This window comes from Equus quagga, chromosome 5, assembly GCF_021613505.1.
Source record: "Equus quagga isolate Etosha38 chromosome 5, UCLA_HA_Equagga_1.0, whole genome shotgun sequence".
In the NCBI taxonomy this organism is placed as follows: domain Eukaryota; kingdom Metazoa; phylum Chordata; class Mammalia; order Perissodactyla; family Equidae; genus Equus; species Equus quagga.
The window spans coordinates 130,181,498-130,208,978 of NC_060271.1; the positions used below are offsets into that span (position 1 = coordinate 130,181,498).

The 27,481-nt window shown below is 46.1% G+C and overlaps 1 protein-coding gene across 3 annotated transcripts in view; it reads right to left on the bottom strand.

Moving 5' to 3' along the window:
- The window catches only part of GREB1 (growth regulating estrogen receptor binding 1), a 144,538-nt gene that overhangs the window by 80,502 nt on the left and 36,555 nt on the right, over nucleotides 1-27,481 (bottom strand). For 2 of the 3 annotated variants that reach the window (XM_046660291.1, XM_046660289.1), the window contains exon 2: nucleotides 71-251. In XM_046660291.1, coding sequence (XP_046516247.1) covers nucleotides 71-227 — 157 coding nt within the window. In that variant the 5' untranslated portion in view covers nucleotides 228-251. The remainder of the gene's footprint in view (nucleotides 1-70; nucleotides 252-27,481) is intronic. The other variant, XM_046660290.1, reaches the window with a different exon arrangement.

Consider the following 27,481-nt stretch of genomic DNA (forward strand, 5'->3'; position numbering starts at 1 on the left):
GGAAAGGTTTCAAGTTCTGTTGCTAACATCAGCTACATCAATACAAGAAATGCACAAACGCAGCTCCTACCTTCCAGAGCAGAGAGCTGCCGCTCAGCTTCCAGGTACAGCTGGGAGAAGATGGGCCTGGGCACCAGGCTGCTGGACCGCAGCGAGGCCTCGATAGAGCTGTGCAAGACCTCTTCGAACCGCGTCGTCTTCAGCTGTCCAGCGTAAGAGTTTCCCATCTTCAAAAGAGACAATGGAGTCTTCTGTTTAAAACAGCATTTCAGTTTCAGTGAAAAAGACTGAGCTGAGCGTGAAGCCCAAAGGTAGAAGGTAGACCCGCTGCGAGGAGGGGAGGGCCGTGTGTCCCCCGCTCGCAAAGAGGAGGAGAAGGCGGCTCTTAGCCGCAGCTAGTGCCGGGCAATTACAGGAAGTTATATAAGTAACAGCTTTCTCTAATTTAGCACTCAGCAGAGTCTGACACCTCTCAGAATATTTTACTAGAAATTGGCGCTTAGTCATCCCCAGGTTTCACAGACCCCAGCTTTTCCCCCCGAGATGTGAGCCTGCCTCTGAGAGACCCCGGAGAAAGGATGCTCTATTTTCCTTGAGAATTTCACATTCCCTGCAGAATAGTCCAGGGCCACTTTATGTATGTGCCGGCAGCTGACAGTGCAGTGACCCACAACGCCCAGTCCCCACGTTTCAGGATCACAGCACTCGGGCCCCCTCACCGTCTCAGAGGCAGCCTCGCAGACTCCCCATCACTACCTTTTCTGCTAAAAGCCCAATTATTAACATTCCTCCTTTAAAGTGATTTTTATTTTGTTGTTTCCATTATACAAGTAACGCAGAATTACACCTGGAAATCTGGAAATTACAAAAGAGGGTGGAAAAACAAGAGGAAAATCACCAATATTTCCATCCCCCAAGATAACCCTTGTGATTTTTTGGGGGGAGCAGCTTGATGAAGATAGCATTCACATACCACACCGTACCGTTCGCCCACTTAACACAATTCAGGGGTTTTTAGGATATTCACTGCTGTGCAACCGTCACACAATTGATTTTAGACTATTTTCATCACCCTAAAAAGAAACCTCATAGCCTTTAGCCGTTACCCCCCAACCCCTCAATCCTCCAGCCCTAGGCAACTGCTAATTTACTCGCTGTCTCCGTGGCTGTGCCTCCTCTGGAAATGTCATATTAATGGACTCACACGGCGTGTGGTCTGCTGTGACTGGCTTCTTTTCATGAGCATCACGTTTTCAAGGTCCCTCTGTGTAGCAGCCTGTGTCGGGACTTCCTTCCTACCATGATATTTTGATTCTTTCCAGACTTAATTCTCTTTAGAACTCGGGGTTAGGAGGGAGATAAGAGATCCTATCCACATAGCCATAATCATTCTAGAATACAATTTTTGATTCTGCCTTTTTCACTTGACATAAGCATTTCACCCAATCCTCTTACAAATGCTTTTAAGACAGTTTTAATGGCTGCATCATCTCCCATTGAGTGAAGGGGCAGAGGTTTGCGCAGACATTTCTCTCGGATCATACATGCGGTTAAATCGCTATACTTAGTCCTTCCCAAGAACCGGCATTTAAATTTATATTCCTTCCTAATGTTTCTGTTTCATTTTAAATTTAGCTTTTTGTTTATATTTCCCTCTTCCTATTTCCTTTTGGTTTAACTTGTACTTTTACCAAATTTCTTAAGATGACTACTTTCTTGTCATTGTTATTTTCCATCTTACATCTTTAATAATGAAGACATTTACAGCTGTACATTTTCCTCAGGGTACCTCGTTGCTAGGACACGTAGTTTTACTGTAAAGTGTTCTCCTTTCCACTTCTCTTTAGACAGTTTAGGATCTCTCTTCTGATCCCCTCTTAGGTCCTCTAACTATCCGGGAGCGTATGTTTAATTTCTAAATAGTCAAGATTTGGGTGAGAAGCGGGGCTAGGCTTATATATTTATTTCTAATTTGTATTAGATTATAATCATCACTGTGTCCTTTAGAAACTCTACTTTTTAAATTTCTTAAGGGTTTCTTTTTGATGGGTACTTGATGGATTTTCACAAATATACCATCAATATGAGAAAAAAGATGCATAAATTCTCTTCAAGAGATGAAAGATGATTTTTCAATTCTTCTATATCCTGGTATATTTCTTGTCTACTATACTGTTAATCTTCAAAGTAATATTTGACATAAACAATAGCACAAGATGCCAGCACTGACGTGACCACAGGACAGTAGTCTCCTGCTTCATTCCTGGGATGTACACCCAGCCACGCTAGTGTGAGTCTGGCTTCACCAGCCGGCACGATCTCGCACATCACTTTGACTTAAGACGTACGTAAGAAAGTCCCCTTGTCCTTGCTCTGCCTGGCAGAGCAATTTCAAGATGGGACTGTGGGTGCCCCAAGGAGCTCTGGTTTCCCTCCTGAAGATAAAATGGGCCAAGCAGTCACGTTGATTTTCTGCCTCTATTGTAAGGAAGGTCCAGCCTTTCCTCTTCCAACTAAAAGTAAATGGAAACCATTCAACACTTCCTGCTCGTGGCAATAATTCCCGACTGCAGGGCCCCTTGGTCAGCCTCTGCTTACAGCCTGGGGAAATGAGCTGTTGGGAGGATTGCTTCAGGAATTAGCCGCAACAAAAAGAAAGTGCTCCTGAAAAAGAGAGGTCAGCTGGGGGAGCCACTGAATAGCCCGTCAGAGTGGCTCCAGGCCCTCTCATCGGCCTTTTTTCTTGACCTGCTGCATCCTTCAGTAGGTGAATGAGGCGTTACCGGCCACATCTGGGGACACTTGCCTTATTTTCAATTCAGGGTGGTCCGTTTAAAGCTGCCGCCAATTAATAACATCACGAATGCCTCCTATTTCTATAGATCTTTGTCTGCAGAGCTTCACGCACACAGAAAGCAGCTCTAAGTCCGGCCCATTTTACATGGAGCCCCTGCAGAATCATGCTCGGGGACTGAAAGAAAGGGCTCGGGGCATCCAGATCCTACCTTCCCAAGGTCCTACTCAGCCCGCCTGACAGCTGATGGGCACCCTGAGCCCAGAGGACTCCACTGGTTAAGGCAAATCAAGGCCTAACACGGACGGGGCAACAAAGAGGAAGAAAGAAAACCAGCGTTCATTGTCCAGCCCCTGCGCGCAAGGCCCTGGGCATGCTCCCTTGATTATCACACTTGGCAGCCAGGTGAGGGCTATTGTGAAGCTATTTAAAGATGACAAATGCAAGTCTTGGAGATGTTAGGTAACCTGAAGGAACACTTATTAAAAGAAAAGAAATAGAATTGGGGATGAGGGAGGAAGGAGGGGGAGGGAGAGGTGGAAGCACGGCCGGAGAGAAGAAACACACAAGGGACAATGGCATAGAAAACTTTCACACTCAAAAAAACAGACATTAGGGGGCCAGCCTGGTAGCCGAGTGGTTAAGTTCACGCACTCTGCTTCGGTGGCCCAGGGTTCACCGGTTTGGATCCTGGGCACAGACCTACACACCACTTATCGAGCCATGTGTGGCGGCGTCCCACACAGAAGAACTAGAAGGACTTACAACTATGCACTGGGGCTCTGGGAGGAAAAAGAAACAAACCAGGAAGATTGGCAACAGGTCTTAGCTCAGCACCAATCTCCCTCACCAAAAAACAAACAAACAAAGAAAAAAGACAACCAAAAAGAAAACTGGACATTTTATTTTACAACCCCAAGCAAACATCAAAGCTTTAACGTCTATAAGCAAAGGGTGAGAGAGAAAATGTACCCTGCTCTCCATCTTATGATGCATTTGAAATCATAATAAGTAATATTGGTAAATACAGATGGGGAGGGAGCACTGAGAACCTTCCGGAAACACTGTGGCCCTTTTGTTAGTCCCATTGGACCACAATCGCGGGGTGTGGGAACTTCCCACTAACAGAGCAGTGCTCTGCCAGACGAGACCACCTGCGAGCTAAGGAGGGTTTGGGATCAGGGGGCAGAGCAAGCTGAGGGGGAGGCCCCGCTGGAGCTCTCTGCCATGTCAGAATCTCGCACTTGTCAGATGGGGAACTAAAGAGCCAGAGGGAGGAGAGCCTGGGTCAGAGCCAAACACGGAAGGCTGAGTCCTACCAAATGCCTTGTGGAATGAAGGCCACCCCAGTGAAAGGCCTCCTGGGCTGGGCTCTCTCCGGGTGGCCATGACCACCCACTCCCCAGGCACTGTCTCTTTGCTAGATTCCTGCTGCGAGAGACTGCTAGACTTCAGATGTGCCAACCGTGGGGATTTCTTCCACACCCTGATGCATCATACTCCACTGCCTGCATTCCAGGGCCTGGTCCAGTTCTCCCAAAGCTGGTGCATGATGCTCTTCCAACTACAGAATCCAAAGCAGTGCCCGTCACACAGAGATGACAGCCAAACCACAGAATTCACTGTAATGCACAAGGGCCTGGCTGGAGTGGACTAGAGAGAGGAGGTGTGACTCACTGGGCCTTGGTATTCTCATCTGTAAAATGGGCACTTGGAAGAACGGCTTGTTCATCATAGAGAGTTAAAAGAGACAGAGTGCGTGAAAGTGCCTAGCATAGCAGCTGGTCATCAGGGCATGATATTAATTTCCAGCTAAATCTGAACACTTACATGAAAAGATAAGAATTCCAGATCATAAATGATAAGTGACAAATAGTGCTATGGTCCATGAGTGCTACAACATAAGCAGGGTTGGGAGGAATCAGTGAGAACGTGGGCAGCCAAAGGGGCTGGTATTCAAAATGGGCCAAATAAGAAAGGTAGGATATTTTTGGCAAAAAAAAACTGGGACTAGCCTTTGAGAAAGAGACAGAAGAGCACAAAGATATGAAAGCTCCATGAATACAGAAACGCTTTAGGAAAAGGAAATAAGCTCATCTCTCGAGTGATAAGTGGTTTACGAGATGGCACCATGACAGAATAAAAACAAAATGAAGGGTAAAAATTAGACATTGTTTCAGTAGCCCCTGGAGCTTCAGAACAAGGGATTTATGATGATAAAGGTGATGTCTTAGGCAAGTCAATCGGACAGGGATGTCTGGGGTACACTTGGAAGGAAGACCTGGGGCAAGAGGCCCGGGGACACTGTTTCAGCTGGACCCTTGGATATCTGCTTGTTTTTAAGAGTGAAGGCCAAAAGGTTGCTTGAAAGCTCTGCACATGGGGGTGCAGTTGAATGGCTGGTGGGCCTCACGGGAGGTAATCAGATGTGGGTGTATTTCACCAAATCAACCTCAATCACAGCTCTATGTCAGCTCACGGCCCAGAACCAGCACTTAACCTCCACTGGTCCATGTGACCCCAGAAGCACCTATGACCTGGACCAGATGAAGCAGACTGACCCCAGGGGAATCTAGAGTCACAAAGGTGGGCTATCTCAGCACACCCCTGATGAGTGACATGCAGGCCATGCCCTTCTCTTCCCGTGGCACCCGTAGGTCAAGCTGTGTCACTTAGAGGACTCAGAACGAGAAGGAATCTTTAGGTTGAGTTGAAGTTCATTGGAATAAGTGCAGGGCAGAAACTTCAAGGAAGATCAAGGATTATTACAAGAGGGGACAAAGGAAGGTGAAGAGGCTTCCAGTGAAAGGGGACAGATGGCATACACGCATTATCTCTACTCCCTCTAAAACCACACCAAGAAGACAGTGAGGAATACAGAGGTACAGACATACAAAGACAGAGAGAGAGGAGAGAAAGTAAAAGCAGACAAGACATGCCAACAACACTTAGAAGACACAAAGTGGAAGGAGAAGCGGGGCTGGACTTTGAGAGCAAGAACTAAAGCCCAGTCCTGCAACAGGGAGCGGCCTCCTGAGAGGCAGACCAGTCCAAACTCACCACAGAAGCCAGAAAGGGTTCAGGCATCGGGGGCAACAGTGAAAAGGGGAGCTGAAGACCAGGGGTGGGGGGCTTCCTCTCCCTCCTCCTCCCCCGGCCCCCAGCAGCTCCCTTCTCATCTCTGCTGAAGGCTGGAGGTTTACTCAGGAAAAAATAAACCTCGGAGAATGTGGACTCTGGGACACAGCTGACAACAGGCGTGAGACCCAGGACTGAGACCAGGAACTGGCTCCAGGTCTATACACGGTGGCTGAAGTGCCCCACTTCACGTTCCTTCTCCCTATTTGGTTCCCCCAAAATGCTGACACTCAGGCTTGAGGATGGGTAGATATTGACAACTGAAGGTACCCCCAATGTCACAGATCCACATCCAATCACCTCCTGGGAAGTCCACCGTCAACAGCCATATGGGTACATACAGCAATTTTCTGTGCCTGACTCTGAACAACAAGCAGACACCCAAAGACTGTCAGCCTCACAGAGGCTTTTGAGAAACCCTTTAACGAAACAGGTTGAGACCAAAAGAAACAAAGAAAAGAGAGCAAACAAAAGCTGCAAAGGAAAACATCCACCATGATCAATATCCTCAAAGGAAAACGCATCCACAAAGCAAGAACAGAATGCTGTAAAAAGAGAACATGAACGTGGGGGCAGGGGTGCATGGGGACTCTCTGTTCCTTCCTCTCAATTTTGCTGCGAACCTAAAACTGCTCTAATACCATAAAGTCTTTAAAAAAGAAAACGCAAACATTCAGAAAACAAGAATGAACTCTTAAAAACTTTAAACGATAATAGAAATTTAAAGTTTAGTAGAAAGGCTGGAAGACAGAGTTGAAGATAATGACACAAAGGAGAGGAAAGATCAGAAAATTCGAAGATCAATCCATGGGGTTCAATAGGAGTTCCAGGAAAAGAGAGAAAGGAAAGGGAGGGAATGATAGTCCCAAAGAAATAATCTAGAAAAATTTCCAGGACATAAACTTATGGATTTAAAGGACCCACCCAGTGCCCAGCACAATAAGTGAAAAAGGACACATGGCCAGGCCCATCACCATGACATTTTAGATTACCAGGAATAAAGGGAAGATCCCAAGAACTTCCAGAAAGAAAAACTGGGTGCACTCCAAAGATTAAAATAATCGGAATACTTTGGATTTTCACAACAGTGAAATGTCCTCAAAATTCTGAGGGAAAATGACTTCTTACCTAGAATTGTAGTATATGTATTAGAATAGTATAATAACTTTTTAGACTATGTTCATATTCACATTTATTAAAAACTGAAGGTAACGTTTACAAAATAAATGAAATGCAGGCATAAAAATGAACAGACTTCATACAGAATCTCAGCAGAATGGCAACTGAAGGTCACGGTGGACCAGAGACTAACAGCAGAGGAAGGCCACGTGCAAGCATTTCCACAAGCATCATCTAATTTAATCCTAGCAACAATCCTATCTGGTCATTATTTCTGTCCCTACTTTTCTCCTTATTTTATAGATGAAGAAACTAAGGCTCAGAGAGGTTGGGAGACCTGTCTAACGACACACAGCTGGTGCCTGATCTGGAGCTGAAAGCCCGTCTCCGAAGAATCTCTTCCATGAAATGTAGCGTTAAGAAGTTTAAACTGCAGACTATAAAAATCTCAGACATGCTCAGCTGAAGGGTTATAAATCTGTATTATCATTACCTTCGAGTGCTCTTTCGAGTAATGACAAGACATTTCGCAGTTTTACAGAAAGCTGTGGCATTCCTCCAGACTTCTAAAGGACCACGCTACGAAGTCAGCCTCACTAAGCGTGAGACACACAACCGAAACCAGACTTCCCCGTGGGTAAGCGTTCTCATCGTTACTCTGGGAGCCCGTACAGTCCTGCAGTTATTCATGGAGGAGGTTCTGTCTGCACTTGCAGACACATGACAGACCTCCTCAAGTCCCTGTCATAGTACTTGTACATTCCAGCATGATCTCTAAAGTGAGCACAGAAAGTATCAAAACTTCTGTTTGTCTGTTTTATCTAATCATTTTATTCTTCAGTATTTGTTCTATAATGGAAATAAAGTATAGTATACACTTCAGTCCATATATGCAACTTATAAACCAATAAACCATATATAGAGAAAGACAGAGAGAGAATATGAGTTCAAATGGAAGAAGAAGAAAACCAACATTTGCTTAGATTCCACACAAATGTGACAGAAGCGTTATCTTCGTTCTACAGACAAGGAGACTATCTGAGATTTGAAAGCATTTACTGTCTTCATTATTCTTTGAAAGCGTAAACTCCAAGATCATCTTCAGTAAAAATCAAAATCACAGCTCCCATTTATTAGGGCCACTTTCTGCAGATGCTTCTCAGGTCTGCATTGGTTATTTTACTTCTTCTCCATCACAGCCCGAAAGCACACGTAGCGAGGTTCTCATGTGACACATTAGGAAACTGAGGCAGAATGGGATTAAGGGATTTGTCCAAAGTCACACATTTGGGACAATTTTAGAATGTCCGATAACGTGAACCTACGTTTTCAGTGAAGATGGTGACTTCGGAAAAGGAAGCGTTTTTTAAAGCTGTTGCATTTTTTTTAATGATGTCCCCTTGTCCAGCCATGCTAAAACTTTTGGTTAGAAAAAGGATTGTCCTGGGTCTTAATGGTGCTTTACCAAAAAGGGGGGCTGCCGTGCAAGAAAATAAAGCCTCGGGAAAGAAAAAGATGCATTTCTAGCCAGACCAAGAGAGCCAAGAGCATTCTCAGAATCTTCCTGAAGACGGGTCTGCACGAGGGAGGAGAGCGAGCAGCCCACTGAGGCTTCCAGAGGCAGGCCGAACAAACGAGCAGGCGGCGGGCCGGGCCTGGACAGCGTCCGCCTCTCCATCAGCTGCACTGGCCCTTCCCAGCAGACTACAGCAGGAGCCTCCGGACGCCAGCCCAAAGAACATTCTCGCTCTGGCCTCCCCTTGAAGTGACCTTTTCCCTTTTCTTTTTTTAAGAATAGACTATCAAAAGATTTGCCCAAGAGGCAGCAAATCCATTTATCTTAAAAGGCGCACAGACACTTGCTGGGGAACCTGAGGGCCGTGTGCCCAGCTCGACTCTGGGCCACTTCTCCTCTTGTTCCTTTCGGAGCACCTTCCACTTCGCCTTTTCTCAGTCAAGCCACGAGGCGCCTCTGCCTGAGCCCAGGGCCCCGATTTGTCAACAGCAGTGACCGAGCTCCCGGAACGGGCTAGAACTCGCTTCCTAAGGTTACACCCAGCTCTGCGTACCTCTGGTGCTGCACACTCCTCATTGTACTCGTAAAAATAAAGCCATCGGGCCCCCTGCTGCTCACTCGCCAGATCCAGCTCTTCCCCTCCCCGCAGAGATCTCAGCTAATTCAGGGTCACAAACACCTGGTTTCCTTGAAATGCCCAGGGGCACGCACTGTTGGCTCAGTCCCTGTAGGGAGACTGAGGCCCACAGTGCACTGAGAATAAGCACTTCGATTCTCAGTCCTGCATCCAGCTAGACCAAAACCAGCAGGCCTCTCAGAGATGGCCTTGCAGGTCCCTTTAAGTTACAAGATAAGACACCTCTCAGTAAAGCTGGACTTTACCAACTTCAAACAATTTTTCAAAAATGGGCCTTGCAAAGTGTTCATAATCTGCCTGCTACAGTGATAAAAGGCATGTACTTTGGAATAAGACCACCAGGGACTTAATTCATGGTTATGCTTCTTTCAAGCTGTGTGGCCTTGAGCAAGCTGCCTAACCTCTCTGGACCTCCATTTCCTCATTTGTAAAATGAGGATAAGAAGCACCATCCAGAGTTGTAGTGAGGGTTAAATGAACCAACGTATGTAGGTTGGTTGGCACACAGATGTTAATAAATTCTAGTTTCCTCTCTACAATTGGAATTAAGTGCTCATAATTCTAATTTCTAGATGCTAACCAGAGATCCTGACTTCAGTGGATTCATTGTACTGCCTTGTGAATAAACTGGCTTCCTTTAGGACTCCAAGTGAAACGTGCCTATCCAAGTAGCTATCATTTCCACGTTTCTTATCCCCCTTGCTCTCAAGACTTGAAGCTCCTTGATGGCAGGAAATTTTGTAGTCACCTCTTTACTTCCCATGGTGCCTGGGACACTGCAGGCCCCTGGAAAATGATTCCTAAAAGGAGGGAGAGGGAAAGAGAGAAACCACCTGTTTGAGGTTTTAGTGAGGACTATACAGACCTGGGGCATGGTCCCATCTGAAAGCATTCAGATGCTGAACTTAAAGCCTCATAAACATATCTGAGGTTTTCATTTAGGTCCCAGGATGCCATTGCTGTTACGGTTCCAGAAAACTCATTAGCTGGTGGCCCCTGCCCCAGGTATTACCTGAACACACCTTACTGTTTTCCCTTCCCAGCAGGGTCAGGGGAGCCCCTCCTATGGGCATCGAAGGACCAGATGTGCACGTCTGCTCTGTCCTCGTGAACACACTGCTGCTCGCGGGGCCCACGTGGGCCTGCTCTCCCTTCAGCTCACACTGAAGCCCAATTCATGGCTCCCTCTTCTGCCCACCCCCATCCCCCCAGTACTTTGCTCGCACAACCATGGGCTCCGGATTTTCCCCAGAAAGCTCTTCCAGGCTTTGAACCGCTGGAGGCAGCAACCAAGCTCGCTCTTCTCTCCATCCCCCCGGAGCCGGGACAGTTTCTTTTAGAGAGAGAATCTGGCAGGGGAATGGCTGTGGACTCGGCTAATGATCCCAGGCTTGACCTCTACCCAGGCCACCCCAGGCTCGAAGAAGAGACACAGCTGGAGGCCTTCAGGGTCTCAGGACCAAGTTCAGAAGGGTGGGTCTGTCCTAAGCCGCAGATTGACAGCTTCTGGCCTGTTCCATGCCTCTGTGAAAAACAGAGAACTTTCCTCCTCCAGAGTCATGGTTTTGCTTTAAACAAAGTTAAATGCTCAAATAATCAAATTTGGATACATGGAAGAAATATTTCATTTCCACTTGGAGCTAAGGGGGAAAGTGAAATTGACAGAGCCCTGAGCGGAAGAAACTCACAGGTGGGTAGGACATGCAGGTAAACGACACAGCGCAAAATACAGGGGATCGTCCTTTGCCAGGATCTCGGCAAGAAGGTAGCTTCAAAGGAAACAGAGGAAGGAGTGGAAGCTTCCGTCTTAGGCCAACCTCAGAGGGCCTCCTGGAAGAGCTGAATCTGGAACGATGAACATAGGTCTGCAGCTGAAAAGAACGGGCAGATGGTGGACAGTGCTCCCAGGCCTGACCCAGGGAAGACACCCTTGTGCGACTGGGGAACACAGGTCCTTGCAGAGGCTGGAGCATAAGGCGGACGTGTGGGAGCCTGGTAGAAGGGTGGCGAGGGGCCAGTTCCGACTGAGCCCTGCTAACATGTTTAGAATTAGCCCTGCAGAGCCAGGAAAGGACATTACACAGGCCTGGTTAGATGGTATTTGACAGAAGTCACCTAGGCTTCCTAAGGAGGGGCCTGCAGGCAAAGACTGCCATACGCTGCGCCTCAAAGAGGGCACAAGGAAAGACGCGCTCTCTGCGGAGGATGAAGCAGAGGACGGAGTCTGGATGACTGCAGGCTTTAGAAAGAGGAGGAAGTCAGCGGTGTTGTCCTTGCAATGCAGAAAACAGGGGCAGCTGTGCGTCCCGTCCAGGCGTCAGGGGGCGGCGCTCGGATCCTCCAGCCATCCCCCTGCTTGCTGGTGGTTCCCTCCCAAACATCTGTGGCGCCCCCTCTGTACAAAGCCTCGCATGGTCTGTTACCCCTTGCCTTTGTCCTCCTCTCACCCTCGGCTGGAGAAGTGACCATGGCAGAGAAGAAAGAGGCTGTGCTCTGGAGTCGAAGGCTGGAGTTCAAGTCCACGAGACAGAAACCTCTCCAAGGCTGCCTGCCAGGCCTCTCTCTTGCTTTCGCCATCTGCCTCCATCCTGAATCGTATCCAAAACACACCTGCAGTCCTCAGACCCTCCAACCCGAGGCTGCCTCTCCTGTGGGGAGATGGCCACCCCCAGCATCCCTGCAGACCTTTCAGGGCCTTACAGGAAGGTGACCGACGCTGCCCCGGCCAGCCACAGTGGGTGACACAGCCCAACCCAAAGTCTTACCCCAAACTCTAGCTCAGATCTGAGCTTCCTCTGACAACCTCCCTCCAGCAAAAGTTAAGAATCCTTCAGCCAACACACAAGGATGGCAACTTATTTGTGGTGAGTCCAAAGTTTCAAAAAAACAAAACTAACAAAAGCAAAGTGCTCCCAAGACTGCGTTTGCAGCCTCATTCTGTAATCTCCAGCAGCGCGCAGGGGCCCCCAGTGAAGGATGGGAATGGAGGTGCTCCAGTAGTGTAGGGATAGTCGGCCGGAATATACGATGTGGCCATAAACACATTCAGACTGCAGAATGGTCGCCTATAAACTCTTTGACGGTCCTCCCGGCAGGAAACGGCATTCTGATGTAGATTTCCCCGATTTTCCCCAGAGGAACTCATAAACGCCACAGGTGTTGTTTAAGGAAGAAAAGCCGGCTCAGGGCTTGACTTCTGTCTAATCTGCCTCCCTCCAGCTGAGACGGTCCTGCCCACAGCCGCCACCCAACCTCGCCACCGCGGCTGACATCTGTTCACAGTGTCAGACAGCGCTTCCTCCGAGGAAGCCCTCAAGCTCTCTCAAATGCTACAGAGCAAGCAGCCGTGTCCCCTCCAGCTGCAGTGAGAACTGAATGGGAGGGGAGCACCTTCACAATAAAGCCAGGGAAGAGGAAACTACTGAAAAACTCCCTAGAACCAAGCAGGCAGGATGCGAGAAGTGCTGGCATCTCCTTAGCACGTCAATTAGGACTATACTCCCCACTACTCCTGTGTCTACCTTCTGCAAAACTAACCCTTTCAGATACCATTTCAAATGATAAAAATAAGGTAATTCATTAAGCGGATTCACTCGGTTTATTGCTCCCCTGCACCTTACGAAAAGCGAATGCCTTGACACTGTCACCCTGCTTAACACAGGCCAATGCCATCTTTATAATCAGCGAAAAGCCAGCGAACCCTCTCCCACCCCAAGATCTCTGCTCTCAAAGTCAAATGCACCGTACCTTACAAAAAGCTGGTCATCTCAGGCAGCCCATAAACCATCCAGCCCAGAGCAGGCTAAACCCAGCAAGGGAGAGCGCTGGCAGAGGCTCCCCGCCTCCCAGGGCTGTGGCTTTGATCGTGTAGGGAGTCCTTAATGCTACTGAGAACCATGCCAAGGGCTGGGTCAGCCTGACACCCGGGTTCCTGGGCCTCTGCCCAGGGAAGCAGAGGCGGCCAGGCCAGCCAGGGCAAAGGTTTCGACACCAGTATCTGCTCTCGGGACTACAACAACAACCAGGGGAAAAAAATCAGCAGCAGACCGTCCAAGGTGCTGGAGCTCCATCTGCCCAGGCTCTTGCTGGGTCAGACGGCAGATGCCACGGTTTTCCGTCTTCTTAGCACTGAAGTGTTTTGCTGGGTCAGAGTGCTCTCCACGCAGGTACATACCAATCTGTCGGTGGAACCACCAGCAGTTAAACCGAGTCCTTTTAAACAACATGAAAGTTTTGTACTTGGAGTGGAACCACGTATTCTCGCACCGAGAACGAAAGGTCAGGGAAGAGCACCAGCTTTGCCACAGGAAACGGGCAGCCAGGGCTACGGCCAGAGGACCAGAGGGGTGGCGTTGACCCACAGGAGCACGTGCCCCATGAAGAAGCCTCCTCCAGAACACCAAAGCTCACCCCAACCAGGAAAACCCCCCTGGGAGGCAGAGGCACGGTCTTAAACTTCTTTTATTTACATCATTTCTGCCACTGTGGGAATCATGGCAACACCAGCTCAGGCCCAGAGCTTCCTACACATCCCTGGGCAATGACCCTACAAATCTGAGAGTCCTACTCAAATCCTAATTGACAGAGGACAGAAAAGAAATGATGGGAGCCCATGTCATAGTGATAAATACCTTTAACTTTGATTTTTACCTTCTTGCCAGGGTCTTTTATTTGCATGCAAAGATGACAGGATAGGACCCAGCGGTTTCCGTGTCATCTACCTTTTGTGACAAGGGCCAAGAGCTGGATTATTCCTGTTGGTGCCCCAGTGGACAGAGTTCTCAGCTGTCTCCAGACCCAGTCCCCAAAAGCACCAGGGGCTCAGGGTGGAAGGAAGAACCCCATGTCACAGACCTATTCCTTTCCCGGCTCAGCGGTGTCTCCCCAGCAAGGACCGGTGGAGACCCCACCTGTCCCCACACCTCCACAGCAAGGGCAGGGCAGCGCCCCCTGGTGGCTCTGCTTGAGTGAGGCTCCGGGAGTTGAAGCAAACCCCTGGAGCCAGGGCTTCCCTGGTGGGGAAGCAAATCAGGTCAGAGGAGGACCCCTGAGGACCGCAGAGGAGGTGACCGCACAGGGAGTGCCTGCCGCCTTCTGCCACTCAAGCACTGTCTGTAATGGCGGGAAACTGGACACGACAGAAACGCCCAGACAGAAAGAAAGGAACGCTGCATGCAGTCTCCAATATCCACATGCACGGAGGCTACGTGCATGGAGGGGTCTTAAACGATGCAGATATACTCAGGATGTAAACTTCAGCAAGAAAAAGATTTTAAAATTGTTAAAGAAATATCTAGAGAGAAACACATATATACATATACGTAATATAATATATATGATATTTTACTATGTATAGATAGAGAGAAAGAGGGAGAAAGAGAAAGCAGCAGAGTTTTTAAGAGGATGGGCTCTGGGCCCAGGCTTGGGTTTGAATCCTGACTTATTGGATGTTAGACATTGAACAACTTACTCAACCTTAATGTGCCTTAGTTTCCCCAAACTGAAAAAGGGATCAAAGTATCTGTTTCTTGGGGTTGTTCTGTGGATTCCATGAATTAATATACATAGGGTGCTTAGAACAGTGAATGACACATAGATAATATTTACTATATAGGCCGTAATAATAGTAGCAATTATTATCATTACTAAGCTTTCAACCTGTAAATAAATAAACTAAATACATAAAAGATTGGAAAAAAATGTCTACAGTGGTTACCTCTAGGTCAAATAATTCAAGATCTTTTTATGCTTCTTTAATCATTTCTATAATTTGCTTTTTTAACTGACAAAAGTTGTCATCAGCATGAGGAGAAAATTAGCAAAAAAGAATTTGCCTTCATTACGTCTCAATTATAATACGCTTGAACTGACTACACTCTCCCATCACTGTCGAAATAGGCTTTTGACGTGACAGTAACATGGAGATGCCTAAAGAGGAGAGGCTCGCAGCAATGTCAGCTCCCTGGGGGTGTTTGTGGTGTGAGTCTCCCTTGTGAATGTGGATCTGCAAATCTATGCTCAATGCCAACACAGCTCCTTGCCAGAAATGCCTGTCTTCTAGTCCATAGCAAATGCTTTCTCCCCCTGGCCAAATCCCATCCCCATCAAATAGGACAGGCAGAGACACAGTCACCATGCCAGCAGCCAGCACTGGAGACTGTGATGTGTGCCTTTATTTTCCTTTCTGACCACAGAGGCTAGAAGTGATGTCCTTCAAAAAGCAGAAAAGTCTCTACCTGTCCAACAAAGTGTTCGAGAGACCATGATAACCACCATTAACAAATAAATAGGCCCTGGATTCTACAAAATCTTCCCCTGAGAGTTTTCCTATCACCTTAGATCTGTTTTACTCGTATAAACTGTGAGGGGTTGTACTGCCACAGCTGCTGAATGCTGTCTGCTCAAAGTTTCCACTCACTCCGCATCTTATCACACCTCCCGTTCTTTGTCCATTCTGTGTTCCATCTGCCTGGAAAGCCCTTACCCCTCATTTGTGATGTGAACTCCTACTCATCCTTCAAAACCCAGTTCAAGCATCTCTTCTACTGTGTGGTGCCCCTGACCTCCCTAAACAGACCTAAGCACCTCGACCTTTGTTCAGATTTAACAAATTTCCAGAAGCCAGACTAGAGGGAGGACTTAGGACCGATGCAGGTGAAGGGCACTGCGGTATGGTGCGCACTTAGAGGAGGCCGATTGGCCCTATAGAAACCCAAAGACTCAGGACTCTGGCATGTGTGTCGGGGGAGCGAGAAGCAGCACTGAAAACAGGAGACTTCTTTGAAATACAGTATAGAGAGCTCTGGGCCCCTCCAGCTCCCACCCTATGGCCACAGGCGGAATACCAGGGCTCAGGCATTGGCCCTGGGCAAAACACACGAATCAACTAACTAGAATCAAGAGCACTAGGGCTGCTCATGTAGATCTAGTCTGGCATCCAGAAGGCTCCAGAATACCAGCTGGTTCTGTCCTAACACCCAAAAAGCAATACCTGTCAGTCCCCACCCTCCACCTGTGGACACCAAGCTACCAGTCAACTTTCTCATTCTCAAACACACATGAAAATCCAAGGGTCACCTGGCACTTAAGAAGGACTGAAGCATGAAAAGAACCCCCTGGAGAAGAAAAGACACTAAAGCAACCAGAGAAAAGCCAGGGACACATAGAGAATGTTTCGGAAAAACAACGCTAATGACTAACCTCAGAGAGATTGGAGGCTACACTTTGTCACCCAGCCCATTCACTGAGACACTCAAAAATCACAAAGGAGGAGCCCTCAGAGGTGACTCAGTCCATCCTCTGGCTTTAGAGCTGAGGGACTGTCTTAGTCCATTCAGGCTGCTATACCATAGCCTGGTGGCTTAAACGACAAATATTTACTTCTCACAGTTCTGGAGGCTGAGGAGGCCAAGATGAAGCCAGTGTCAGCATCAGTGTCTGCTGAGGACCCGCTTCCTGGTTCAGAGCCCGGGACTTCTCACTGTGTCCTCACCTGGTGGAAGGGGCAAGGGAGCTCTCTGGGGTCTCTTTCATAAGGGCACTAATCCCATTCCTGAGGGTTCCACCCTCATGACTTAGTCACCTCCAAAAGGCCCACCTCCTAATACCATCACCTTGGGGGTTAGGTTTCAACATACGAATTTGGGAAGTGGGGACACGAACATCCACTCTATTTTAGGGACCCATGGCTAAACTAGAGAGCTGAGTGGAAAGGCTGTGGGTATGAAAGCCACACATATTTCGATACGTAAGAGTTTTAGATATTCTGTTATGTTGTTCCCATATACAATCAGTCTGCTATAACACTTGTCTTTAAACTACAGATTTGTACCAACGGATCGATATATTACAGAACAATTTAAACACTTTATGAATTTTGTGTGTGCTTAGGAGTGATTTCTCTCTGCAAGAAACCCTAAGGTGAATGCAGAAAAATGGTGCCCAGGTAAACTGAGCAGCTTAGACACACACACAACACACACACACTCACACACACACATGCACACACACACATCTACCAGCTACCTCGGATCACTGCATGTGTTACGAACCACGCCCATCCATATCTGATGTTAGAACTTTCCATAAGATTCCACATCGCCCTCCTTCCTCCACTTCACAATAACTCACAAGCCACAACCCTTCTGAAGCCCACTTCCACATGCAAAACTTCTTTTCCTTTATCACGCACTTCAAGGTAAAGTTCCTATTTATTGCAGTATTTATGTATTTCTTTACCATTCAGCATACGTAAAACTGTGCTTCCCTTTTTTACTAGGTTTTTATCTTGTTTTTTTCAATGTGTCATTGATAAGGTTTTGAGTGCTGTGCCCCAACCCCATTTCTCCCATGAATCCTATGGTTTTGACTGTGCCATTTTGCATGAGGCAGTCTTTTTAAAGAACACACATGCCAAGTTACAGCAGAACTGACTGTATGACTGTATTTCCTCATGCAAACTGCATTTTCAGGAGGTCCTCTGATCCTTGAAAAACAAAAATACAACAAAGGGCATGATGTGCCGATTCTGGTTTGGAAAATTTGGTCACCACCACCGAATTGCACACCGGTCACTCCCAGCGCATGATTTCTGGCTACCCCCAAACCTGCACCTCCCACTGGGCTTTCTCCCCACACTGACTGAGCAAGAATCTCCTCCTGGGATAGAGTCTGTTATTAGGTTTTGTTAGTATAAGAGAAATCTGCATATCATCCTTTTTTTTCCCCTCCATCAGATACAAAATAAAATTCCAAACATGAACAATGAAATCTCCTTTCTCGGCTTTTGTCTACGGGAAAGCAGCCGAGTTTCAGGGACGCTGCCGAGCTGATGCCCAAGTTCCCATCCCCACCCCTCACTCTCCTGTTAGCTGTGTGACCTTGGGCAGGCTCCAGAACGCTGGAGTTTTATGGAGTTTCCTCTTCCATAAACAGAGATAACAAGGCTGACTTCAAAGGGGTTTTGTGAGGATTAAATAAGATAACGTAGTATTTAGCACAGCGGCTGGCACTTAGTAAGTGTTTTTCCATTCATCTTTCTTTGAGGACTAGTCAGGCCGATCTCTTTGCTGGTCACAAACATATTCTGCATCCATGTCTTGTGTTATTTGCCAACATTGAAATCCTCTCCCCTGCCTCATCACTACTAGAATTTGGAGCTTAAAAATTGTCAAAGTGAGTAACTGGGAGATACAAAGCCTCTTAATTTGGGGGCCAACTCTTTAGGCCCATATCGGCCACGTTCTCTCCTTCTGCCTTCCCTTCATTCGCCTGGTGTTGCCATTCATTCATTCACTCAACTGGATGCCTGGTATATATGGGGTATATGAGTGACAACTTCTGAGCCTCAGTTTTCTCAGCAAAATGGGGATAATAATACCTGTATCATAAGGTTGTTATGACACCAGGACCATAAAGCACCTTTTACACTGCCTGGCACATAATTGGTGCTCACAAAAGGGTAGCTTTCATGGGTCTCATCACGATGAACATGAACAAGTCACAGCCCTACCATGACAGAACTTAAACCCCGATGACGTGAGAGCCCTTTCGGCCGCATCAGCGCAGACGAGCAGGTAGATGCCACGCTGGGAAGCTCTGCATCTCCCCTCCTACAGACCCCACACACTCGAGCAAATGTTTCACAGGCGATGACACAGCGTGTCTGATTCTGAAGGCATATGAGAAGGCAGCTGCCTGGCTTAGGCATGATTCATCATCGTCTGCTGCAGTAATTAGAAGTATTTTGGTTGGTTCTAGGTCAGAATGACCCAGTTACTGCACTTTTTTTTTAACTGCTAAAGTTGGTGGTGAACCTTAAAACAAAAACTAGAGGCTTAGAAAAAGATAACCACTTTGTGGCTTCTGCTCAGAGGAAGGACATTATGAGCTCTGCCCTTTGGGAGCAAACCCCAATCACGGAAGCCATGAACGCTGAGGTCTTTTATTTTGCTAGACACAAGCATAATTTTCTTGGACCGCCCTCCACCCCACAGACTGGAGCCCCAATTCTCCACAGCTGCCAATCTGTTTCCCCAGCATCTAGTACAAAATGAGTACCAAGAGAGTGTTTTTTGATGAAGTGCTCCTACAGGCAGGTTAACCTTCAAGTAGTAAGAAAAACAGAGAATTAATGGGCCCAAAATATCTGATCTTTGCTGAACTCTCCAGAAATAAACGAACGTTTCCCACTTTATTCTTACTAATGTAGACTCATTAGCAAGATAGTTTCTATGTATTTCATATGACATTTAAATGACAAAAAAGCAGGAAATCATAACAGAAAGCAAAGGAAGTATACGTAAGGATAGAAAGTTATATCACTCACATCCTCAGCACCTAATATAATTGTAATTTTTTAAATGCATAGAAAAAAGACTGGAAGGAAATATACCAACATGTTATCAGTGGATATTTGGGGAAATGGAATTATGGACAAATTTTTTCTTCTTAATTTTCTGTGTTTTCTACATTTTTTGCAAATGGTCATGTGCAATTTGTATAAACGACTTTTGGAGGGGAAATTATAATCATGACATTCCGTCGAGCTTGAGTCCATTTTGACACAGTGCGATATGGAACAGATGAAAGGATCTGAGTGCCGGAGTCACACTGACCCGACTCTGCCACTCCCCAGCGGGCAGTCATTTAATCTCTGTAGAATTAGCATGGGGCCAGATTGTCTCTTTAGCAGCCTACAGCTCTAGCTCAACAGCTACTCTTCTATTTCAGGTGACAACACTCCTAGGGTAAACTGGGAGCCCTACTGGGGGCTGCATGGGGAGCAAATGTCCCCAGGGCTGTCCTCCAGTTGGGAGCCTGAGTTATTATCCAGAAGCCAGGAGGCAGCCAGGGACAGCTGCCTGCCCCCTTAACACGAGGCCACCACCTACGTGCCCCCTCTCCCTGGAACTAGACTGACTTCATGGGCCAACAGAGTTACGGGCTGGGATGGGTGGACTTGTCACAGCTTCTCTGACCCAAGAGAGACCTGGGATGGTCTCCCTTACACAAACACCAAATTGCCCCTCTTTCCAGGCCAACCTCAGGTCCTATTTCGTCCAGGCAACTTTCCCACATTGGTCCAACCCACACTCTAACCCTTTTCTTTTTTTGAATTATGCGTATTAAATTTGAGCAGATACAAAAGAACATCTGTAGGATGTTTATGTCATAAAGACTCATGGTACAAGGAACAGCCATGCGCCTACGTCTGGTTTAAGGACAAGAACATCACATCATCCCTGATGCCCCCTTGTTTGCTCCTCACCGGTCCCCATCCCCGGGTAACTGGTATCCTGAATTTTACGTTTATCGTTCTCTTGCTTTCCTTTATAATTTTAACAAAATTCTTAATTTAGATTTGGCTTAATTCTAACCTAAAATTTAACATAGATTTAACTTAACGTTTTTTTTCCTACTAGGAAAAGATCAACTTTAGTGTGCACACAAACCAGCTGGGGATCTTGTTAAAACATGGATTCTGCTTCAGTAGGTCTGGGCCAGAGCCTGAAATTCAGCATTTCTGACAAACTAATTTAATTTAATTTTAATTTAAGTTTCAATCTAAGCAACATATTGTCCACTTTTACATTTTTTAAATTCTGTATGAATGGACTCACACTGTATGATTTTTCTAGACTTCCTTTTTGCTCATTACACCGTTCCTGAGATTGATTGCCCATACCTGTGAGTTGCTTCCGCTGCCGTGTAGCACTTTACTGTATGAAAACACCACAAGTGATTTTCCCACTCTATAGTTGATGGCTATTTGAGTTACTGCTAGTTTTTGTTTGTTCGTGTGTTATTACAAATACTGCTAGTATAAACATTATCGGAGGTATCCTGTTACATATCCAGCTCTCAAGGCTGCTGCACAACTCCAGGGGGCACCATTCACATTGTAGGCTACCTAAACAGCGCCTCCTAGAGCAAAAAGGTTGTACCAATTTAGGTGAATAAGTGCCTAGTCGTTCCACATCCTCACCCACCCTTGACATTGTCAGACTTTCAAATTTTTGCTAATCTAGTAGGTGTGAAATGGTATCTCATTGTGGTTTTAATTTGCATTTCTCTCTTCACTAGTGAAATGGAGCATCTTTTCGTGTTTATTAGCTATCTGTTCCTCTCTCATCCCTTTCTAAATTCCTGAACAATCCTTTCAGTTTATCTTACCAAACCAAAAAGAAGCTTCTATGGATATTAATATCTCACTTTTACCTGATAGTTTTAGTCCCTGTCCTAAATATATTCTGGCTTCTCTTTTTACTGTTTTATAGGGTTTTTCTCCTGATGGGGGTGAAGGGAACTCCTCAATCTTCACAAGTTTAATAGACTTAGCAATTTCATTATTTTCAACATTTTTAGAATTTCTTCCCATTATTTTCAAATGAGGAAGAACCTCTGAATCCTGGCAAATAGGCATTTTTGAAGTCATTGTGAGAAATAAACATATAAACTAGGAGAAAATAAAAACAATTAGTCTTTTGATTATTTTTTTGAAAGTAATAACTATACCGCAATACAATTCTACACTTCTAGCGACCAAAGTTACATTTAAATAATGTTGAGAATTGCCCACACCTGTTGAAAAAAATTGCCAAGGGCTAATTAATTCTTCATCCAGATTAATTACTGAATGACTTCCTGTCTAATAAAGTTTTCTGGTCATTCTTTCAGAACAGATATCTGTAGCTAAGCAAAGACAAAAGTGAAATTCGACAAATGTACATCATTTCATAGGAGTATCAGTATTAAGGATTTCTCCCAGGAAATACAGACTTGGTACCATGTAATGCTTACAGACAGAGCATAGTTTGGCAAAGGGCTGTATAAAATATTCTATAACCACAGGTTTTACACCTGAAAGAGGACTCTCTACCTTATACCCAGTCGAACTCTCTGCCTTATAATAAGAAACTATTAAATCATTTTAAAAACGAGGACTAGAACATTTAATCCAAGTAAATAATTTTGCTACTTTCAACTTGAGTATTTGCACTGTATAAATTCTTACCTTTTATGGAAAGATCTGAAACGTTTCTGTGACTAATTAACTTTGATATATAAGAGTGAATTTGGAGTAGATGTAAAGTGATAGAAAGGTCTCCATCTTTAAAAAGTCATCATTCTTTTGTTCTACCAGAACGGTGACACCTGGAGCGTTGTGATCTGTTCCTCAGACACAGCAGCAAACACATGAATTCAGGGCCTTTTCCCAGTGTCAAAAGCCAGGAACAGGAGCGTCCAGCCTAATCCCTGATACACTGTTTCCCTGAGCAAGTGTCATATTTGACGGACTTTGATTTTACAACTTGAGAAACACGGCTCTGAGACCTTGTGGATTTACTCCATTCAACAGCTGTTTGAGTGTCAATGCAGAAAGGAGATAAGCCTTCAAAAAAGTTAAAGGAAAGGGAAATTAAGGGATTTCGGGCTATCAATAGGTCCTAAAACATTTTGGGAATCTGCACCAGCAGAACAATCAATGCGGCAGACTTCGTTAAACTATTCGCAGAATTAGGATTAGGCGACACACCCTCCCAGACCATCCTGCCTTTTCCCTTCACAACACTCACCACAGCAACAATTCACGCTTCAATGTCTGTCTTCCCACAAGACCAGGAACTCCAGGACGGCAAAGACCACATCTGTTTTGTTGATTACAGACTCTCCAGAGCCCACCCGATGCCTGGTTGTCTCCACTAGTACTTCCTGATTGAATGAATGAGCGCAGTCCTGCTATTTAGAGAGGCTGATCAGCAGAAAAGATAGTCCAGGAGAGATGCTGTCCATCTAATCCACTATGTGCTCCGGTTTACTCTTGGATCCAGTTTCACCACAGGACATTTTCAACCCCATTAGCTTGGTCCCTCATGGAGTCATCTTCCCAGAGTTGCACTGTATATTACAACCTTGGCTTTTTTCCAACGCCATCATGGAAAACAGCCATAGGGAAGTGGTGTAGGCATTTGCTAACAAATCAAGTCCACTGTGTCACAATGTCATTTATATGAGCTCCCACAATAGAAATTACTTTGAGAATTTAATGCCGGGGGAAGAGTCCTTTCCTCTGAAGAACTGGCATGCTTCTCCCTTCCTAACAATATGCCTACTAGCACTTATTACTTTCCCTTCTTGTGCTGACCACCAGATAGGTGGTGGCAAATGCAGACAAAAAATAGGGAATGACTAATCTCAGGGAAAACAGAAAGCTATGCAGGAAAAAGGAACACTATAGTTTTATAGAAAACAAATAGTGTCACATACCACCTGGCTCAGCTGTCAAAGTGTTTACGTGGCTATAATGATGTCTACATTGAAGTGAGCTGTCAAAAACTATAAATAACGATCTGGGGGGGATGGAGGGCAGAACGTGTGTGCCTGTGCATCTGTATGGGGAGAGCGGGGCACGTGTGAAAGAGAAAAAGTCCTTAACTCCCATTTTAGGAAGTTAATAAACATTACCTAAATTTCAAACACCAATAAGTAACAAAATATGTTCTTTAGAAATGTCAAGATAATTACCATAAGAATCATTACAAAGATTGAAAGTTGTTGCCTCCTGGGAACAAGATAATAGAGGAAGGTGTGGGTAGCTGCAGAGAATAAGATTGCAATTAGTATTTAGCCTATAATAGTCTACTTAATCTTCACTAAAATTCTTATCTTTCTAATGAAAAAACTAAGGCTCATACACATCAAGTAACTAAGATCTAGCCAAGACTTTCCACTCTGCTCCCTCTCTTATGTTAAGGAAACTTGTGACATCAAAGAAAAAAGCTTACAGCTATGTGGTCTCACAAGACGCCATATGACATAAAGAAAGAAGAAAAAAATTGGCAAAGATGAAGAGTGAAGAGGAAAGACAACACTTAAGACCATTCATAAAACTAGAGTTATATTAGTAACTAACACACATGAACTCAAGCCCTCTATGGATCTTTTTTTTGCCAGAACAAACTAAGGTGGCATGTATAAAAGTGAGCCTTTGCTAAAACCCTGCCAAGTGTCTGAGCCCTCTGTGCAGCACTGAGAGGAGCCTTCAGAAGCACAACCCACCACACGGGAGCAGCGGCTGGGTCCCAGGCAGGCTGAACCCAGAAGGGCGTTTAACCCCATACCATGTAAAGCTTTACAAACAAGATTGGAGGACCTCAGAGCAGAGTGAAAGAAAGGATGCTGAGAATCGAGGCAGAAGAGAAGATACACAGCAAGGTGGAGAAGGAGTGGGAAGAATCAGGAGTAGTTCAGAACCAAGGCAATGAAACATGACTGAGCGCCAGGCCTCCATGTCATGCCACAACCTATGGGGCTGGTCTGTTCCTGGATGAGCAGTCCAGTCTTGGCCTGAGGAGTAGTGGCTGTACCCGCAGCACCCCCTGCCACCCACCCCCCCACCCCACCGGCAGGTGCCACCCTCTCACCATTAGAGGCAAAATTTCTGTATGAACACAGCCTCCTGTGTCTTGGCCAAACGCCTATGAAAGAGGCCCAAGTAAGTCTATAGAGTATGTCATTCTCGAAGGAAATAGGCACAAGAAGGAGGATGCGCCCAAGACCCGTTAAAAAATGCCACATTAAACATTTTTACATTGGTAGAGTCATGGTGGTGTGAGTTCAGGAAAGCACCTCGCATATTTATAATCCTATTTGGTTGCATGTTACAGTAACCCAACCACAGTGGCTCCACCCAACAGGGCACATTCTTCCCATGTAACAAGAAGCCCGCAGGGAGGTAGTCCAGAGCCAGGCTGGCAGGTTGACAATGACATCCAAGACCAAAGCTCCTTCTGCTTTGGAAGGTGGCAGCTGTAGTCCACATTCCAGACTGGAGGAAGGGAAAAAGGCAAAGGATAAAAGGAGAATGGCCTCTTTACCAGAAAACCATTGTTTTCCCGGAAGTCCCACCGGATGGATTTCTGCTTATAAAACCCTGGCCAGAACTGGGTCTCACGGCCACCTAGGCTCCCAAGGAGGCTGGAAAATTCAGTTTTCAGCTGAGTACTCTGCTATCCTGAACAAAATCAGGGTTCCATTAATCAAGAATAGGAAGAGACAGACAGAGCCATTTGCCACAGGCTCCAGAGAGTCCAGGGTCCATTCAGCCAGTGAGGAGAAGATGAGTGATATGTTTTGGAAAGCACAGCATGAAAAGTAATGACAAGATCAAAACAGACCAAGGCCAAATCTGCCCCAGACAATGAGGTCAAGCTGACCTTCTGGAGAGAAGAGGATGTTCAGACACGACATGGTACCGCAAGGCAAATGCAAAACTACCAAAGTGCTGTTTTATAATCCTGCAGAGGTGGCTATCTGAGCATTTATTATCCCTCAGGTAAGGATGGCACATGAACCGCCTCTAGAGGACACTTCTGCTGGGGGTTTTACACGTTGCTTCATTTCATCCACATGCGGTCCTATGAGATCAACATGAGAGGAAACGAGAGGGCCAGAGAGATGGGGTGTCTTGCCCAAGGACACACAACTAGTAAGAGGCAGAGATGAACACAAACTGTCATGCTCCCAGGGCTGTGGCCTCTCCACCTTTCCTCTTGCCCAGCTTAACCTCCTGGATGCTGGACACTGAGCAGAGGGGCAAGACTTGGCCTCTGTTCTGCTCAGTCTGGCTACTGAGCCAGAACAAACCTTCAGATCACACCCACCTCTCGCAGACAGCTCTGACTGTCCACGCTCTGACCTTGGCTTCGTCCACAAGAGTCAGCACCTTCCCTTCTGCCTGTCCTGCCGCCAAGCCTCCTGGCTGTGATCTCTGGTTGACACTGCACAAGTTCATGAGCTGTGCAAGCTGCCTCTAGTCCTGGCCTGGCCTGGAGCAGCCCACCCCCTACAGATCCTGTAACAAGTTCTTTTCTTTTGTGGGTCTTCACCAAGCCTTATCAGTAATGTCCAAATCGTCCTCTGCAACTAACACCTTCCACTGAGACAGAGGAGAAAAAAAGGGTGAGTTTCCTAATTGGGCACTTATTTAGTAAGAGTACAAATTCCCACTGGCAAATGTAAATGCCATGTTATCAGTCTATGTGTAGGGGTATTTTCTCAGATGCACTAAACGGTTATCCCTTTTCTGTGAATAAAGAGTTCTTGGGCTGAGCCTGTATGAGCTCCAAGAGAAGACCTGCCCAAGTATGCACCCAGAGGCCCCATTCTGTGCCAGGCACAGTGAACCAATCTAGGTGGGAAAAACAGTGGCAATTGACAGAGACCTCAAAGCTGTGAGCTGCACAGGCTGCTTAGCACAGTTGGCCAGGGACAAAGAAGCAGTTAAGGCCTCCTGTGACTGGGTTGAGAGCTCATGCTCCCTGTAGGTCATAGGGAACAGCAAACAGGGCGAGACTGACCAGAGAGACTGGAAACACCAAGGCTATTTCCAGGTCCTCCTGGCTTTCTGGTTCGAGCTGGAATCACAACTTTGAGACTTTTGCCCAGGACACCAGACATCTATCCAAAGGGATGTCCGTTACAGCCTAAGGATGGAAGACCTCTGCCGATATCCAAGTCCAGGACACGATGCCTATTTACTGTGTCCGAGGAAAGGCACACATTCTGGAAACCTACATTTGTGCGGAAGTTCCAATCAACACATCTTTGTGGAGTGTCTACTATGGCACCCAAAACCAAACAGCAATTTGTTCTCAAACTAAAGCAGCATAGAAAACTTCTACATACAGCAAATAACAAATGGTACAGGTTATTTGAATTTTGTAAGATTTTCAAGTAAATTTGCAAGTAAACTTGTTTACATGTTAACATTAATTTTGAATATGAATGGATGCCATGACAATGATTAAAGGAGAGGTTTTTGTAGCTAATGTTGTTTTTTGGCTCTCAATATTTGAAAGAGAAACGTGCCTGGGGTTGAGGGACATGAGATGAGCAGAAGTGAAATATCTGAGTTTATGGCAAGGGAACTTTTCAAATGAAGGGAAATTGCAAAGACAGATGTCTGCATACGACACCAATTGTTTTATCTTTTGGAATTTTAGGGACTCACATATTCCGAATTTGTCTTCACCTTGAACATTGATCACTTCTGTTCTCAGAAGAGCGCAGCATGAATTCATCCCTCACTGGGTAAGTCTCCACTTTGAGCTCAGCACCAGCTTGGCCGCTGAGAGAACAATGGAGATGAAGCTGAAGCTGAAGAGCACGGCACAGGCACTAGTCAAACAGCCTGATTTGAAACCCAGATTCCCCACCTGCTAACTGTGTGACCTTGAAAAAGTTACTTACTCTCTCTGTATCTCAGTTTCCCTAT